We start from the raw sequence: 19,119 nt of genomic DNA, 5'->3' as shown, positions 1-19,119 counted from the left end.
CTTTCTGCTTATGAGGGCAAATTATTAAACCTATCTGAATGCCTTTTGGAAATGAAAGGTGAGTATTTCTTACTGCTTTAGGAGGTCTCAATTGCGCCAAGAAAATATATTTTGTTATTTTTGTTTATATATTTCCAACATAATTATGTAAAAAAATTTTTTGAAAAGTAAGAATGTTTTTATAAAGAAAAAAGTAAAACACATAATCCCAGCACTCACTTGAACATTTCTCTCAAGATTGGAAATACCAGGGAACAGAATGGTTAATCCATCAGAATATCCTCTTTAGGGAAACCAACTGAAAGATAGTGGACTTTTTCCTGGGCTTTCATCTGCTTATATTATCTTTTCCAAGCCCTTATCTTCCAAATAATACTGCCATCCCACAAAGTTTAGGTCATTTTATCAGAAAGTTATTATTTAGACTATAAATATTTTAGTAGAATTCCCAGCATCAATCAGGAATTCTTATGAACCGTTAAGTAGTGTGAGGAAAATTTTTGTGAGATTTTTTTAAAATTTCTTTTTGGTGTGTATGTGTAAATAACTTAGAGGTTTTTATTTAGTACCTTTCAGCATGGTAGGTTTCACTAAGAGATAAAAGTATTTTGTAACTTTCCACTCTGAATCTAGAGATTACTTTTTACTTTCCGGATGAATTTTTAGTTGATAATGAGATCTGAAAAAGCAATGGAGAGGAAAGGACCAACTATTCTAGACCACCACACAATAGTATCTCTGAACTTCAAAAGCCCCAGGAGGGTGCAGCTGGGGAGTGCTATACTTTCTGTCCTCTTGGTGAGCTAAATTTGGTTTGGCAGAGAATTTTTAGGAGTAAATAAGGCTCTGTGAGTAAAACTTTGCAGTTTTAGCCAAAGAAAACAGACTAGAGATTTGATGACTCTCTTTGATTTATTAGTGCCATATGCAGGGCCTTTTGATCTTCAGGATTTAGTAAACCAAGGAATTGATATTTATCAGAACTCCATCACATGGGAAGAAAATCTTAATTTGCCTGTAATGTTGATACTAATGTAATTATCCAACACCTGCATCTGATTGATGATAATTGTGTTAGGTTATATTAAATTTTAATGATCGGTAGAAGCAAACATTAAAACAAGTTTTTGGGTAGCATTGACATCAGAAATAATCATATTTCTTAAGTACATCAGATTTGCTCACTTTAGTATACACAGCAGGTCCTCCAATAATGTCCTTATGTTCATCATTATTTTGTTAAAATGTTGATGAGATGCTGTAAGAATTTAACTCTTGTTTATATCAATTAGCCTATGGTAACATTGGTTTCACTATACATCATTTTGCTTAAAGTTGCAGAACCTATTGACCATGTTAAGTGAGGACTTACTGTATAACAAAACCTCTTAACTAGGAGTGCAGGAACTGCATGTCGTAATTGTGGTTTTTAAAGAAAAAAGGGAAATAACTTGACATTGATGATACCACATGCACAGATGTTACATAATAAAGGCTACTTACAATCTTAATTTGTCAGACAACATAAAGGAGTTTCAATTAAGTTTGAGGTTTCACCCCACTTCTGAGTTCCTTTGTCATACTTTTATAAAGTATCATAAACCACAGGACAAATATTTCTGCCATTAAGCCATCAGAATCCATCTGGTTTTTGTCTTTTTACTACTAAGACAAGTTAACATATGACAGAAGTCTAGATGTCTGTAAAATTGAGATGAAATATAAAGAACGGTATAATGGTATTACTATGTTCTTTAAATGGATCTTTTTCTTGACTCTCTTGGGGCCCACATTATTTTTTTGGAGGAGGAAAGGCTTCTGGGTCTCAGTGAGTGAGTTTCACTTTCTTTTTTTCTGTGAATTCATAATGAGTACTTGACCAGGCAATTTATACTTAGATTACCACTTTTTCATTCTCTTCTTTGTTCATTCTGTTTGCAAGAAGTCCTTTGTAGAATGTCTTATGCATCACGTGTTAAAACAAGGCATTTTGTCAGCTCCCTCCTTTAAGACTAGTTTGAGGGAAAATAAATTTTGAATCAGCCTTCTTGAAGTGTCAAATCTATTTTAGGGAAGACGATCATAGAGGGAGGAAGGTAAACAAGCCAGATGGCCTCAGACCTGGCTTTTCTTACATCAGACTTTCACAGTTGTTCTTATTGATGATAATGGTAGCTATTTAGTCATCATTTATTCCATGCTCTGTTTTAAATGCTTTACTTGCATTATCTACATTTTCATAGTAACCATATGAGTTATTACTGGTATTAATTTCATTTTCCCACTTGAGAAGTGAAGAAAAGAGACATAATGTTACTTGGCTTTGGTTGCAGAGCTAGAATCGGGATTCAAACCAGGCCTGATATTCCCAGAACCCAAGTCAAAATTATTTTATTATTCCATTATTTCCACCTTTACCCTCATATTGAGTTTTCAAAGTATTTTACATTTAGATTTGAGAACAAAATTCATGTCAAAAGTAAAATATAATTATTTTAAATTCTTTTGCCATTTTTTATAACCTGTCCCTCTACTGTAGAACATTTGGCTTTCTGCATCTCACTAACACATCTTAATATGTAGGAATATCATTGTATGTACATATATGTTTACTAAAAATGTTATTGGAGCCCCCAGTAATAAATACCAGTAGGTTAACATTCATGCTTGGTATCTCTGTCTTCTAATTCAACCGCTCTTTATTTGCACTGGACAACGTGATCCTCAGTAGTGACTTTACCCTGTTCATGGGATAGGTGTGCTATTACTGATGGGATGGGCAGGTCTCACAGTTAGAATACTCTTAAGACAAACTGATCCTGGAGCCTTTATATGGTCATTTCTTTACTAGGTGCTTCGTAAAATTCTGTAGGCTAGAGCAGGGAGTTTACTCAACTGACTTAAGTTGATGAGTCCAACTGACTCTAGAGAAATGTTCTGGAATACTAAAGCAATGTGATTCAAGATCTGAGAATCCTAAAGAGATAGTTAAGTGTTTGACATCTGATCTCTGTGACAGAATGTATGCTTACCACACATACGGTCGTATCAGATGGAAGCTAGTTTCTGAAACAGTTTGGGGGTGGGTGTTTGCTTCTGATTAGCCTGTGTGTGTGTGTGTGTGTGTGTGTGTGTGTGTGTGTGTGTGTGTGTTGGATGAACGAGCAATTGGGAAGTCATGACCATGTGTTTGCTGTCATTTAAACTGCCAATCTAATCTAAATATACATGTGGGTGCCTAAGGAGACTTCTTTCTTTTCAAGAGGATCTTTCTTAACAGCTCTCAACTCCCTGCCGACAAACGTGAACTTTGGGGCACTTCTGTTTTCCTGAGGGGCTACTCTGTTTTCTTTTAAATAAGGTGAGGAGGACTTCTTTGCTTGCTGTATTTCTGATTTTTAAAGGACAGAAGATTGTAAAGTTTATTTACCGTAAGCAAGAACCTCATAGGAAAGATAGCCTCGTCTAGGATGTTAACACAAGGTAGTGAAAGGTGGGAAGGTGAGACTGATGAGATGAGTAAAAGCCACAGAGGGTTTCAGGAAAAGACCCAGAAGAATTCAGGAAAACTTTATCAATGTTAGACCACTAATTTTCATAAAACATGCTTTAACCTATTATTAAAAAAATTAGAAAAAAAATGTTTATAAAAGAGGAGGTATGGTTTATAATACTTCATTGTGTAATGAGTCCTAGTGCATTTTCCCCTCAGATTCATGTAAGGTAGGAAAAAAAAATAATCTTTTCACCTGACTTCTAAGTATTTAGATGTATTTTATCTACCTGGGGATTATTGAAATGCATATTAAAGAAATTGAAGTTTTTTTCTATTCATGATTTTTGTACTTACACTACCTTTTATTTTCTAAGAAATGCTAAGGATTAGACTTCTAACTATCTAACTGATCTGAAATGAATCTTTGAATCATACTGTTCCATTTTGTCATAATTATATAGCTTACATTTTGAAAAGCCATATAGCCAAAATGTTTTTCTTTTTCTATTCACGTTTTTAGATGTTTATATTTGAACAGTGTAAAATTTAACTTACTAAAAAAATTACAACACCCCTTGTCATCTAACCACTAGAGTATGTGATAAAAAATTAGTTATCACTTAATTGCACAAGGAAATGTTGTTTCCTTGAGAGACTATCTTATTTTCTAAAAATTATTACTATGTAAATTCTTACATGTATTTAATTTTTAATTTATTTAATATTTATACTGTGTGCCTGTTTTAATAGAATTTGGCTTACAGATTAATACATGTGACAAATATAAACTAAGATAAGTAGTAATAAAATTTAAAGAACATAGCATTCATTCAGAATTAGGTGAATTTTACATATGGGCAATATGGTCTACCTTTTTTTCCCTAGAGAAATATGAGAGCTATGTAGTCTTATATTTGGAATATCACAGCATGCACATTCATTAGCAAGAATAAATTCTCCTGGAACTATATTCCAGGAACATTTATCGTATGGATCTCTATAAATTAAATGCAATAACTTGATGTCCAAATAATTAATGTTATATATATATATACACAAAGTAATTTCATGTAAATACAAGACTCAATAAATTAATTTTGTTTTTCTCATGGGGCAGAACATAATTGTTTTTACCCAGACATGGAAATATCTAAAGGCTTAAGAAACTTTGCACAACATTTCTTTTTTAAATGTTTTCATTCCAGCATAATTTCAGCGAAAACAGAAGCTGGTCATAACAAATTTCATTCATCCCAGGAAGAGTCATAGTTAGTAAATTCTAGTCTCGAGCATGATGGTGGCGGCTTAGTGCTCCTTCAGAAGTAGTCTCCCCTCTTTCGTTTCTCCCTCTCTCCTCTCCCCTCCCCCTGCCCCATTGCTTAGCCCTCACACTCAGGGAATGGTGCAATTTGCTCAGTTCATCAGGAAACTTATGAGAATAATAATGTCAATATTTCTAGTTTTCCTTCCGATTTTTAGTTTATAAGAAAATACCACTTTCCAGACTAATTTGACTTCCAGGTTTCTAGCAGCCAGCTGGTAAAGAGGACATGATCGATTACACATTTCACATTGTTCATGAGATAAGAACCAATCTCTTAGGAGGTGTTTAAGTCAAATGCAATTAAGCAGAAAGAAGAGTCTGTGTTTTCTCCTTGCTTTTCAGCACATGGTCTTTTAAGTGTAGTGAATAAAAAGGTAATACGTAACCTGGGCTATGCAGAAAGGTATTTGAATGCCATATTATAAAGCAAATGTTCCAAAAATTTTAAATACAGTGTATGTATTTGAAACATTTACACATGTGTGTGTGAATAGCAAGGTGTATAGGATTGAGCTGTTCCTGAATAATGATTTTATGACTAGAAAATGCTCATGTTCTGTGAAGATTATAAACAAGTTTGGGCTTTTAAATCACTCTTGAAATATTGAAATTGAATGGGTTTCTGAGGATCAATTCAGAAACGGTTCCAAGCCATCGTCTAAGAACGCTGTAAATCATCTGTGCCGTTGCTCTAATTGAACAGCGTGGATCTGAACCCTCATTAACTTGTCTGTGAGGAAGAGAAAATTGAGGAGAGCAAGGAAGAGGCCGAGGAGAAGACCTTTAGCCGGTGCTGTCCTAAGCTGCCATTGTTGAAGGACATCCTTTGAGCTAATTTCAGTCCCATAAAAAAAAATCTATTTAGTGATTAGTAACCAGTGGATAAGAGCAGAAAGCCCAAGTGAATAAAGGCCATAAATACTGAAGTCCTTGGGATACAGCCTGTAAAACTGTCAGAAAGCATTGCTTCAGTGACAAAAGATAGCCCAGAATAACAGAAAGTGTGCGCTCACCAGGCACCACTCCATATTCATGGACAGAAGACATCATTTAGTTTTCTTCAAAAATATAAGCTCTTGAATCCAGTACCTGCTCTACTTCATTTGTTTTGTTTTGGATGGTGTCTGTTTGGTTTTAATTTATGGTTGATTACATTCTCTAGTAGGAATCATGAAGCCTGTTAAAAGATAGCTGTGTTTCCAAAAGTAGAACTGTGATTACTGAAATGTCTGTTTGGACCCATGAAGATCTCCTTACTTGCTAGGAATGTCTAGCCTAACTAGAGTGAGTGGGTGAGTGTGTGTGTGTGTGTATTTTTAAAAGGCAGATGGTTAGGAATTAGATACTGACAAGTGTCTTTCTCTTATCTTGAAGTTAAAGTCTAAAGTTCACAATCCTTAAATATTTCTCCCTAAGGGAAAAATAAATTAAGTAAATAAAAACAGAAGAATGTAAACCTTATATTATAAACTATTTTGTTATTAATGCCCAATATTGATATAACAGATGACTAAAATCTTACCAGCCAGTACTTTAAATTTGTTTTCAGGCTTAGAGAAAATTCGAGATGATGGAATTGGAGGTCTTTATTCTAAACTCCTATTGTTCAGTGGTGATGATTTTATGGCATTTGAATGACAGTGTTAGCCATCAAAATGATATGTTCTACAGTTTTACAGTATAACCTTCAAATCCCAAATGTGTGTTTTAGAGATGTGTGTTCAGTGTATTTAAAGTGTTGTGCTTCTTGGAGTTAGAGAATTGTAGCAACTTATGAATATTTGCTTCTCAGCACCCTGGCTGTGAGAACTGGAGGTGTCATTCACTTGAAGGGGGCAGATGTTAAAGGTTCTTGCCCCTGCCTCCCTAATCCCAAACACCCTTGAAGAAGAGAGACGTTCTGTTACCCAAATAGGCATCTTTCTGATGGTGAGAAAAGGCGATAAAAGGCAGTAAATCTGCCTTCTCATTATGAAGTACAACAATAGATTGATTTATGAAGAAAAGCAACTGTTAGGCTTATATAAGATGTGTGCATGGAAATGTAGGTTTCTTTAGGCCCAATAAGCAGTAGCATTCATCCTATTCTTGACAAGAATCTAATATTACTAATAGGGAATGTGTTGATTTTAAGTACCACATTTTTAAAAGGGGTACATTGAGAACAAAACAAAAAAATCTACCTCCTAATGTTTTCACATGAGAACAGTCTCTTAAATGTGCTGTGGGTTTTTTTTGTTTTTTGTTTTTTTTTGCTATTTAAGTTTATTTTCATAAAATAAAGGGACTTAAAACTTTTGGTTAGTACTTGACATTTTAAATAGAAGTGAATTTAAGTGTAGCATACTTAGATGTTAAGCGGTTCATAAAAATTTCAGTTTCACTTAATACTACATATTTTCAGCACACACTATAAAATTGGAGTCTCAAAGGAGGCCACAATGAGGATGATTTCAAATTTCAGGGAGGGGGGCAGGTCATATATATATAAAGTATTTTGTGTTTCTTGTGTTAATATTCATACACACTATAAAATCTTTTAAATAAGTTTATATCTCATATTTAACAAGGAACTATATTACAGCATTTCTATTTAACTTAAAAATTAAATTTTTAACCTTTGTGTCAATTTTGAGCATAAAATATTATAAAAATACAAACATCGGATGGCCTCAGAGTAAATTATAATAATAATACTACCTTGCACATTTAGCCCATATCACTCCAGAATTTGAAATCTATGTGATATAATTAAGAATTGAGTAGGTAAATTATAGAACTAAAACTGATAATTGTCTACAGAGTCGGTATAAAAACTCATCTCTCTTAGGCAATATATACCTCCAATAAATGTATATTTTGAAGTTGTAGTAATAGCTATACTAACATATTATGAACAAGAAAGCACATATAAAATTTGAAAATCCAAAAGGAAAAGAAAAAATAAATATGAATAAAGGTTCTATTATTTTCTTTTACTCCTATGGGCTATCATATATGCATCCATGTGTATACCAGTGATTTTCAACCGGTGTGCTGCAAGAATTTTTAAAATAATACAATACCAGACTATGTAGTCAGGGGCACTGACCTCTTTTCCTTTAGGTCAGTGGTTCTCAACCTTGGCTGCACATTAGAATCACCTGGGAATCTTTTTAAAATCCTGATTTCTGGGCCTCATCCTCATCAGGAGTTTAAAAAGATTCCCAGGTGATTCTAATGTGCAGCCAAGGTTGAGAACCACTGCCTTAGACTGTCAAATAAAAAAAAATGACAACAGCCAACACAACAATAGCTGCCCAGTGTGAATGAATCAAAATTACACTTAGCCCAGCCCGTGTTTTCGATGGTTGAGCATCAACCTATGAACCAGTCATAGCACATGCCCAGATTGTAAACTCTATCCCCCTTAGGGGCCATGCAGGATGCGGTTGATCAGTGAATCTCTCTCATCATAATTGTTTCTCTCTCTCCCTCTCCCTTCCTCTCTGAAATCAATAAAAATATATATTTTAAAATTTTACCGTTTTTTGTCAGATCAGCAGAAGGTATATATTTTTGGTGTGCTGCAGAATTTTAGTGATTAGTTTATGTGTGCCATGACATGAAAAAGGCTGAACATTGCTATTGTTCCCACAGCCAAGGAACTTTGAGTGGCCTGATCTAGAAGAAAGGGTTCAAGTATGTTGTCTGGAAAATGGACTGTTATTCTAATTAGTAAGATAGAAGGCTTATAAAGAAACATCCGTGCAGCTATTGACAGTCTTTATTGTATAGACTGATAATGAGAAATGTTGCATTTTTTGACCTGGTGATGATTGGACAGTTTTAAATCAACACCTTTTTCCCCTTTGGTCATTTTGCAAGTCAGAATACCAGGGAAATAAGGTCTTAACAAAAAAAAAAAAAAAAAAAGGAAGAATCTTGCTGCTGCCATGACAGTAAATCTAAGCTTCACATTTAATGGGAGGAAATTCTCTGAGATTGTCAAACGATTAAAGTTAATAAAGCTCCTTGACATTTGTGTAAGTCTACAAAGATACTGTTGGTGTCAATCAAATGTCCTATCACCGTTTTAAAGTGAGTCATTTTTTAAAAAGGTCTAAAGTTAATAAGGAAATGCAGTTAAATATTTTGTCAAGATGATCTTTTCAGGTGTATCTAAGTTTTAGTTCATTTTAATTAATTACCACCTTTATGATACCCTTAATTTGTTCTATTTAAGGTACTTTAATACTTAAAATTTTATAATCCAAAACTGAGAGCATAAACACATGTAATGTATTTTTTAGGATTTTGTTCAATTAAATACTGCCCTTATACAGTGCCCCCCCAAATGTATACACACTTTGAATAATTATTAATTTCAACAGGATAAATATGAAAAGAAAGAAACATCAAGTGAGCTATCAGTTGTAAAGTGTGTACACATTTTGGGGGGACACCCTATATAGAGAAAATACAATAATACTTTTCCATTATTTCAGGCTTTTTGTAGTCTGCACAGGTGGGTTATTTCATGAGTAACTAAATAGTTGTTCTGACAATAGTTTCAGGACCTTATAGTTAACTGATGAGCAATGGTGTTTTGATGTTCACTGATCTGTTTCAATAACAGTTAATTATGAAGAAATTCTACAGGAAATTTTTTTCCCCAATTTCTCTTTCATGTAGCATTATAGCTTGAAACCTTTTCACTTGTAACTTTTTACCTTCTCTACCCACCACCCTTAAAACACATTAATGGCCAGTTGTGAAACTCAACTTTTACGTACACGGTCTTTTTGTTCAAGGAATAGTAACATGCTTATAGGTGTACAACTGTAAATGGTCTGTTTCCAAATGATTTTTGATTCCTAAAGCTCTTAACAAGAGAGTGATTTTAGAATACATCTGGCACATACACTATCTTGCAACAACTGGATATTTTGACAGATCACATGTCCTGACCATAGTAGTCAGTAGCAGTCTTCAGAGTACAACTGGTGACGAGAGATAAAAGACTGAGGCTCTTCTGTTAAAATAGAGGAAGCTAAAAGAAAATTATAGCCATCCCTAAGTGTGGAAAAAAGTCTTATGGAAAGATTTATAGGTCCTTATTCCCCAAGGCCATTTCGTTTCCTAATGGGATTTTATGTTCTCAGACAGGGATGATGGGTACAAATGATGACGACATTTAATAATACTAGTGAAGATGACAGCAATAACAAAGAAAGCAAACAAATTTGTAAAAACAGAGGAACCTCAGTATAAAGCCAATTAACTCAGCATGCAGGATGATTCTGTCTGTAAGTTGAAAATATAACAGAAATAAAGACCTTTCCTGTTTTGCTAACAGTAGAGAAGGATAATTCTTAAGATCTTGCTCTGTTACCAGAAAAGGATGCTCATAAAAATAGCTTTTTATAATATAAGGGCCCAAGAAGCTAAATAGAATTCTAATGTAACATCAAGTTCATCCAACTTGTCATAATACTTACAAATGGAGTGGGTTTGCCAAAGAAAGAAGAATCTTCCCTGTGGTCACAGACTAAAGTAACTGTCCAGAAATGAAGGTTGCCATTTCCTATTCCAGTGTCCTCTTCCCAGTTTCACCTTGTTTTCAAAGAAAGAGCTGCTGTCAGGTTATTGAAAGCATTAAATCCTTTATTTGTTTCTGGAGGTTATGGGAATTGTATAGAGGAATTGGGAAAAGAGAGTAGATTGCCTTTGAAGGCAAATAAAATAGATGATGGTCGTGTGTTGCCTGATGGGTTTGTCAGTCCTCTTGATCAGTGCCAATAAAGTCAAGAGGATTAGGACAGTTCAGAGGAGAAGCTTTCTTGCTTTTATAAACAAAGCTATCAAACTAGTGAGGTGAGCAGCCAGGATCATTGTAGTATCGGTTGGACAAATGTTAGGAGCAATTGATACAGACACATTCAGACCCGAAGATATGAGGGGTTTCGTTTTACTACTGGTTTGCTTTAGGTGCCCATCAGAAGATGTCCCTTATGGATGGTGGGATATCCAGTACATCTTTCACAGTAACATAGAAAACTTTGTTCCCTGACTCTAGTGTTGTAAATAACTGTTAGTGTGGTCAGAACTGCTTTAAATTAACTGCACTTTTTCAAAGTTAATAGCTGTGGTAGAAAACGCACTGAATTAAAAGATAGAAAACTTGGTTCTAATCCACCTAAATATTACCCACTGATCACTTCATCTTTTTGTACTGCAGTTTCATCATCAATAGAATGGGGAGAAAAAAGTACATCCTGCTGTCTTAGTCAGCTTGGGCTGCTATAAAAAAAATACCACAGACTGGGTCTCTTAAACAGGACTTATTTTCTATATTTCTGAAGGCTGGGAAGTCTAAGATCAAGGTGCTGGCTGGCTTGGTTCCCCTGTGAGGACTCTTTTCGGGTGACAGCTGGCTGCCTTGTCACTGTGTCTTCACATGGGAAAGGCAAGAGAGGGAGCAAGCTCTCTGGTGTCCCTGCTAATTAAGGCAGCGGTTCTCAACCTGTGGGTCGCGACCCCTTTGGGGGTCGAACGACCCTTTCACAGGGGTCGCCTAAGACCATCGGAAAACACATATATAATTATGTATTGTTTTTGTGATTAATCACTATGCTTTAACTATGTTCAATTTGTGACAATGAAAATGTATCCTGCATATCAGATATTTACATTATGATTCATAACAGTAGCAAAATTACAGTTATGAAGTAGCAACGAAAATAATTTTATGGTTGGGGGTCACCACAACATGAGGAACTGTATTAAAGGGTCACGGCATTAGGAAGGTTGAGAACCACTGATTTAAGGGCACAAATCCCATCCTGATGGCTCTACCTTCATGACCTCATATAAACCTAATTACCTTCCAAAGGCCCAATCTCCAAATACCATCACACGGAGGTAAAGACTTCAAAATAAGAATTTTGGAAGGACACATTCAGTCCATAACACTTTCCTTGCTCATGGTAGAACAAATGAAATAAGGGATGTGATAGAGCTACACAAAAATACATTAAGAGGTTATAGTTATTGACAGATGTTTATCCAATCTTTTTTTCATACACTTTCATATATAATAAAGTTTTGTACTTTTAGCATATTTATTTTGAAGCAATTATTAATGTAAACACAAATGGAAATAAAAGTTCTCTTGTTTCCAGCCTTTTGACAATTCGCTCTTGCGTCAGTCTTTTCAGATTAATTTAGCCTAAGTGTTATTTTATAACTTTTCAATACTGGTTTGTTTGCTTAACTTTGACCTTAACCTTTTATTGACATAGTTCTCACACTACATTACCTATTCATGGGAATCGGAAAGCAGAATGCATTTATATGAAGAACATTTCCACAATTGCTTAGAATGGATGTTATATGTCCTTTTTCTTTACAATTAATTGTATATTTTAAAGTTGAGTTGAGTTATCTTAAGTTTTTTATAGAAGGGAAATTAAATGAGGTAGTCTTTTTTCACTTTTATTGAGATATAATTGGCATATATTAGTTATGGTTATAACAGTGATTTGATACATGTGTATGTTGTGAAATGATTGCCACAATAAGTTTAGTTAACATCTATCAGTCCTTAAAAGTGTCTTTTTTAAATTAAATTCTTTATTGTTTAAAGTATTACATATTGTCTCCTTTTTCTCCCATTGACCTTACCCTGGCCATTCCCACCTCCCAGCATATGCCCTCACCCCCACTACTGTTTGTGTCCATTGGTTATGCTTATATGCATGCATACAAGTTATTTGGTTGATTTCTTACCCGCGCTCCCCCCCCCCCCCAACTTCCCTCTGCAGTTGGACTGTCTGTTCGATGCTTCTATATCTCTGGATCTCTTTTTGTTCATCAGTTTATGTTATTCATTATATTCCGCAAATGAATGTGATATTTATCTTTCTCTGACTGGCTTATTTCACTTAGCATAATGCTCTCCAGTTCCACCCATGCTGTTGCAAATGGTAAGAGTTCCTTCTTTTTTACCACAGCATAGTATTCCATTGTATAGATGTACCACAGTTTTCTAATCCACTCATCTGCTGATGGGCACTTAGGCTGTATCCAAATCTTAGCTATTGTAAATTGTGCTGCATGAACATAGGGGTGCATATATCCTTTCTGATTGGTGTTTCTGATTTCTTGGGATATATTCCTAGAAGTGGGATTACTGGGTCAAATGGGAGTTCCATTTTTAATTTTTTTAAAGAAACTCCATACTGTTTTCTACAGTGGCTGCACCAGTGGTTTTTTTATGCTAGACAAAAACGTGTCCTCTGAAGGAAAGATTAAACTGACAGAACCTAGTACTTCAGTCACTCATGAAAATTGAACAGAAAAGTAAATAAAGTGTATCATATTTGTGTTTTCTTCTTTGAGTAGTACTCTTACTTAACACAGTCTCTCTGGATATTTGTGCAAAGAAAAGATAATTTTTATTGCATTTTTTCCTAAACTAGGTATAAATTTTATGAAAGAAATGGAGCAATGTGTCTAAAATAATTTCTGTTTTACTTGCTACACTATATTCTCCTCTTTCCCCTGATGAAAGGTGTATATTATTCTCTCCCCCTCCCCTTTTTAATTTTGATTGGTTTAAAGATCAAGTTGGACTTGTGTTTATAAATATAGTTGCTTATTAGACAAGATGAAACAACTTTTATCTTCTGATTACCTAAGGAGGAAGTCTGCTTCCCGTGTTTGGAACATGCTTTTTACAAGCCTTCTCGTGTGACCTACCTTGACAGGTGTTCTCTTTGAAGCACTTAACTTTTAGGAGTTGTAAACATGTGGTTTTTCTTACTTGTCTTGGACAAAAGTAATCCTCCGTAGAAAATCCATTACAAAATGATTTTGCATAGCCACTTAATGTTGAAGATTGCATTGCAAATCTTGGTAGGCCCATTGTTTTGGTAGTAAAGCTTTATCTTGGTTTAGGCCACAGAGGAGTTGGCTCTATTGTAAATAATAGTAGCCACCAAAGGTTGATTAGTTATTATAACAGCAGTGGGCTAGGAGTTTTACTTTATAATACCAATTTAACACTTCTATATGAGCAGTCTTCCCAAAAACATACTAGCAAGCTATAGAATTTGAAATCCTTAAGCCTATACTTTTATCACTTGGGTACACCACTCAAGAAACTTCATGTCTAGTGTTTGATTACTCAGAAGGTCGGCTGTGCATGTGCTTTAGGGCATCAGCAAGAAGATACAAAACGTTTTTTTTAGTGGGGAGAATTTTGATATTCCAAAAGCATGTATCAAATTAGGGGAAAAATCAGAGCCTCATTGAAATTCCCCACACTTCGGTTTTGGCACATACACACATAGGGCAAGGAAGGTACCATCATCGTTTCAATCCTGAGGGCCTATGAAGATCTTAATCTAGCCCCGTTTATGTGAATACTAGAGGCCCAGTGTACGAAATTTGTGCACGGGTGCGGTCCCTAGACCTGGCCAGCCATCAAAGCATGAGCATCTGGCATGGAAGGGCAGGTCCCAGCTGACCTCTGGGCCCTGGGCAGCACTTGGCTCCCTGGGCCCCGGCATGCCCCTGTCTGCCTGAATTATTGGCCCCCGCCGCTGGTAGCCATCTGCGGGGGCGGTGGGTGGGGCAATCAGGCCCCCGCTCACACCCACCTTGGCCTGGCTCCTCCCACTCACCTGCTCCACCATCCCTCCACCGTCCCACTCTCATCAGGGCCCGTTAGGGCCCATCGAGGCTGGCAGCGCCTCCACTGCTGCCCACTGCCAGGGTGTTCTGTGCCTCCCCCTGGTGGTCAGTGCATGTAACAGCAAGAGGTTGAACTCCTGGTTGAACTCGAAGTCGAAGGGACATTTGCATATTAGGCTTTTATTATATAGGATTTTGTAAAGCCCAATAACCTTTCCTAGTTTATATAATCATCCTGGATTTACGTTTTTGGATGGTAAATTCGATTTTTTACAAAATAAAATACAGACGTAAGTGACCTACAGCTCCATTTTGTTGGACTGATCAAATGTAAGACTGTCAGCCTCATCTAGTAGCAGAATGGCTTTTTTGAGCAATTAACATCTTGTTGAATTCTCTCCTGGTCTCTCAGGTTAGTTTGAAGTCTATCCACCAGGACATGATTGTACATGCTTTATAAACGTTTTTGTTGAGTGTTAGCTGTATTCTGTCAAGGTGCTTCCTTGCAAAAACGCTTTGAAGAGTGTGCAGGGATGCTAACTCTGGATAAATCAATGTTTCCAATTTTTCTCATGATGCTTTTTTTCCCCTTTTATGCCATCTTAAATTGAAGATATATTCAAAAACATTTTGTTTTGGCTTTAGAAAAAAATTTGTGGTTAACCTAGTATGAATGGTGGTTCAATCTGGATTTTTCATATCATTTTTAAGCTTTAAAAATATAAACATGCCTGCCCTAGCCGCTTTGGCTCAGTGGATAGAGCGCCAGCCTGTGGACTGAAAGGTCCCAGGTTCGATTCTGGTCAAGGGCATGTTCCTTGGTTGCGGGCACATTCCCAGTAGGGGGTGTGCAGGAGGCAGCTCATTGATGTTTCTCTCTCATTGATGTTTCTAACTCTCTATCCCTCTCTCTTCCTCTCTGTAAAAAAAAAAAAATCAATATATATATATATATATACACACACACACACACACACACACACACACACACATACATGCCTGGACCCCCACACCAAACCTATTGAATCAGAATCTCTTGATGTACAGAATCCCTCCACCTGATTCTGACGTGTATTCATGCCTATGAATTTGATCAGTATTCTCTCAAGTCCACTTGGTCCACAGAACAGCAGCATCAGCATCACCTGGGAACTTGTAAGAACTTCAGGTTCTCACCCCCATCTCAGACTTTTAAATGAAGCTCTGGGGTGGAGTTCTGCTTGCTAACACGTCTGGCAGATGATTCAGTGCCCATGGAAGAGAATCACTTCTTCCATCAAAGGTCTCCGCAGGTCCAAAATTTCACGAGTCCTTATCCTGGTTGTAAAAAGCTTCCAGGACATTTGCTGTTTACCAGTCAACATTTTATCCTTCTCTGTCCACTTCTGTTGTATTAAGCTTTCTACTTTAATAGTTTCATTGTTTAAAATGTTTCTTCTGCTAGAAACCTCCTCAGATGCTTTGTGGATGAGGCAGAGTGTTAATGGAAAACGTTGAATTTAAAAAGCCTTTTTTTCCCCTGTCGTATTATGTTTTTTACTCTTTGTCAGTTTTCTAATGATTAGCAACTGTGAAATTATTAACCTTGTTGATGGTTAAGAAGCTAAAAGAAGGCTGCCTGCAGGTTTGGTTCTGGCACGGGCATGATGCTGGAGACAGATGGTTCAAGTTTAGCGTGGGGTAGTTGGAGAGATGGCCACCATCCTCTTCTTGCTATCCTCATTAATGTCACTCCTAGCAAACAGCGCTGGCAGAGTGGCTCCTTTAAGTCCAGTGCAACGCGTGCTGTTCAGACAGGATGGGGAATCAGCTCTCTCCCCTCACTCGAAGGAAACCTCTTTCTTGGCGCCCAAATGGTTTCCAGAGCTATCAACAAAATAATACCGTGTGCAGACACTTTTCATGGCTGAAAAGAGCAGCTTGGCGAGGGAAAGGAGTACTGTGCAGACCAAGGGAGAAATGTTTTGCAGCTGGCCATTGCACCTAAATGCTAACCGGACGCCCTTTCAGCTGTGTGACTCTCCGTGATGCCTCACAGTGGAAGAGCCACTCGACAGACGTGAAGGGTGCCTCGCACAGGCGTGTGTACTTGTAAACCGGCGCTTCTCTGTGGGCCGCAAACAGCAACGTGCAGGACGTTGTACTGCAAATATCAAGGAAATCTTGCCGTGGTGAAGGGTTGGTGGGCCGCCTGCTGCTCATTAGAGGTCCTGTCTGGCTCTTTTCCTGCAGCGTGAGGGGTAGATTGCTGACACCTGTTTTCCCATCCAGCCCGAGGATGTGAAGTGTGCGTTAGGAATGCCTGAAAGTGCTTCCTTGTGTCCCAGTCTGCGAGCTTGGTGTTGCTCAGAGCGGAGGGGGTGGGGGTTCAGTGCCGGGAGGGGAGATGAGAACAATCAGTGGTGAGACATTGCCGTATAAGCAGACCTGAGATTTTCACCCTCATTCAGTGGCTTCTGATTGTGCTCTTAATTTGTCTTCCATATGATGTGGATAAACTTGGTCACCTATTGAGCGAAGTAAAAAGATGTCTCTTGTGCATGAGCATACCTCCAGTATTTCTTAAGTAACCTGAGCGTGGAGTTGAGACTGTGAGAACATCAGAAATGGGATATAAATAGCCCACACAACCAAATTTATCAACCTTATCAAGGTATTCTAAAATAAATTTGGCCTTAAGTATATACGTTTAAAATGTGTTGATGGTATGATCGATTTCTTTGCATAATTCTGAAGAGGTATTTGCTCTTCCCATCCTTACCGGCATATGGTGGGGCAGAGGGCCTAATGTGCTGCTTTCAGTCACAGATACAGAGTGCTTGCTATATGCAATGCATTATGCTGAGTATGAGGGGTTAACAAGCACAGGACAAAACCCCCACCCCAAATTTTTCAAGTGCTGGCAGTCTACTGGAGAGAAGTGACACACATCAGAAGTAGCATAATGCTGCAGCATATCTGATGAGCACAGAAATGGTCCGTATTTTCAGTGGGGGTGGAGGCGGAAGAGAACTCGGAGTTACCAGTCGTTGGGTGGATCAAGGAGGATGTGGCCCTTGTTCTGATGTTAAAGGATGAGGAGAATTCACTAGAGTGAAAGGATGAGGTTTGTGTTTGATGCGCTTCCCCTGCATCAATAGGCTGTGTGGAACTAAAGGGTTGTTTTCTTAAGTAGTGGCAACATTTCCCTCCTGACTCATTGGCGGGACTTGGCCAGGTCTCCTTGTGAACATTGGCCTCCGTTTGTGAACTGCGGATGAATGGGGTTAGGCTTGGGTCATGGCCTTGGACCAGAGTGAAATTAACTGGCTCATAATGTGATTGAACTAATGACCTTGGCCTCATTACCACTGTGTTTTAACCAGATGAGTCAATCAAACATTGCAGAAAGGGTAATCATGGTATCTTTTAGAAACAGATCTGGATAGTAGTAAACATTGGAGTGAAATCAAAGCCAGGTTCTTTCCTCATGTAATGCCCAGGTGTTTATCTCTTTATCCTTGAGTTTATTTTCTTGTTGCTGCATCTAGTAAAATATGGTGGTCAAAATGAAAGGACACCTGATTCTCCTGGGTTAGTGTATTTGACATAACGCAATATGTTGTCATTTTTCTTGTGTATTGTCAGGCTGCTTTTGCAGAACACAGTATTTTTGAGCAACAATATTACTTCAATACTAGATATGTAGCATCCCATAAATATATTGATCATGCCTTTCTCTTCTTTAAAGTCTGAACAGCCCAGTCCTGCCAGTTCCAGCTCCAGCTCCAGCTCCAGCTTCACACCGTCCCAGACGAGGCAACAAGGTATCAGCATCTCCCAGGCAAACAACGAGACATTTTTCTCATAAAACATCTTAATGAGTTGATTTATGGCCCATTTTCTACTGTTTTATTATTTGAATGATAACTTGGCTTTTATGTAGTCGTATTTATTTCCCCTAGGAATGCACTTGAGTATTGTTCTGATGCATGAGGCCAGCCTCCAGAAATTCCCCTTTCTCCAGTCCCTGCCATCAGAGTCCCATTTTACAAAAGGATTATAGACACAGCCCATTCCAGGGAGTTCCCAGCGGAAATGTGATAGCAAAAGCTGGACTTGAAGGCTTTGACATAGAGAAAGCGCTCTTTACTCTTCCTCCTGGACATCTTTCATTTTACTTGTTTATTTTTCTACAGATTAATAAACCTTTTTCTTTGGCAAGTGCTAATTTGTTGAATAATACACACACACACACACACACACACACACACGGTGTCCCCCCAAATATATACACACTATGTCTATAAATTCTATTACATTTTGAAAATGAAATGTATTTAAATAAACACTGCCTTTACGATTATTCAAAGTGTATATACATTTTTGGGACACCCTATATATATTTTTGTTATTCAAACTCAGAAATTTAAATGTTAAGACATTTTTAAAAGAAATGTAAAACAGAACATTAAATATGTTTTTCACTTTCGTGTATGGAAAATCTTCAAATGTGGGGTCCCTTTTAAAAAAATTTAAACATGAAAAGTGAAGTTATATCAAGGAATAATTTGTTTTTAAGTATCATGTTGTACATTGCCTTTTCCATTGACCACATGGAATTCCTGATGGCCTTGTGTGT

At 37.1% G+C, this 19,119-nt stretch overlaps 1 protein-coding gene across 1 annotated transcript in view; it reads left to right on the top strand.

Moving 5' to 3' along the window:
- Positions 1–19,119, top strand: part of MLLT3 (MLLT3, super elongation complex subunit) — a 255,906-nt gene that overhangs the window by 216,938 nt on the left and 19,849 nt on the right. The window contains 1 exon segment of the mRNA XM_006098109.3: positions 18,229–18,304. Coding sequence (XP_006098171.1) covers positions 18,229–18,304 — 76 coding nt within the window.

Source organism: Myotis lucifugus, unplaced genomic scaffold (genome assembly GCF_000147115.1).
Source record: "Myotis lucifugus unplaced genomic scaffold, Myoluc2.0 scaffold_221, whole genome shotgun sequence".
NCBI lineage: Eukaryota > Metazoa > Chordata > Mammalia > Chiroptera > Vespertilionidae > Myotis > Myotis lucifugus.
Note: the sequence above shows the minus strand (reverse complement) of the source record. Positions and strands in the feature narration are given on the sequence as shown.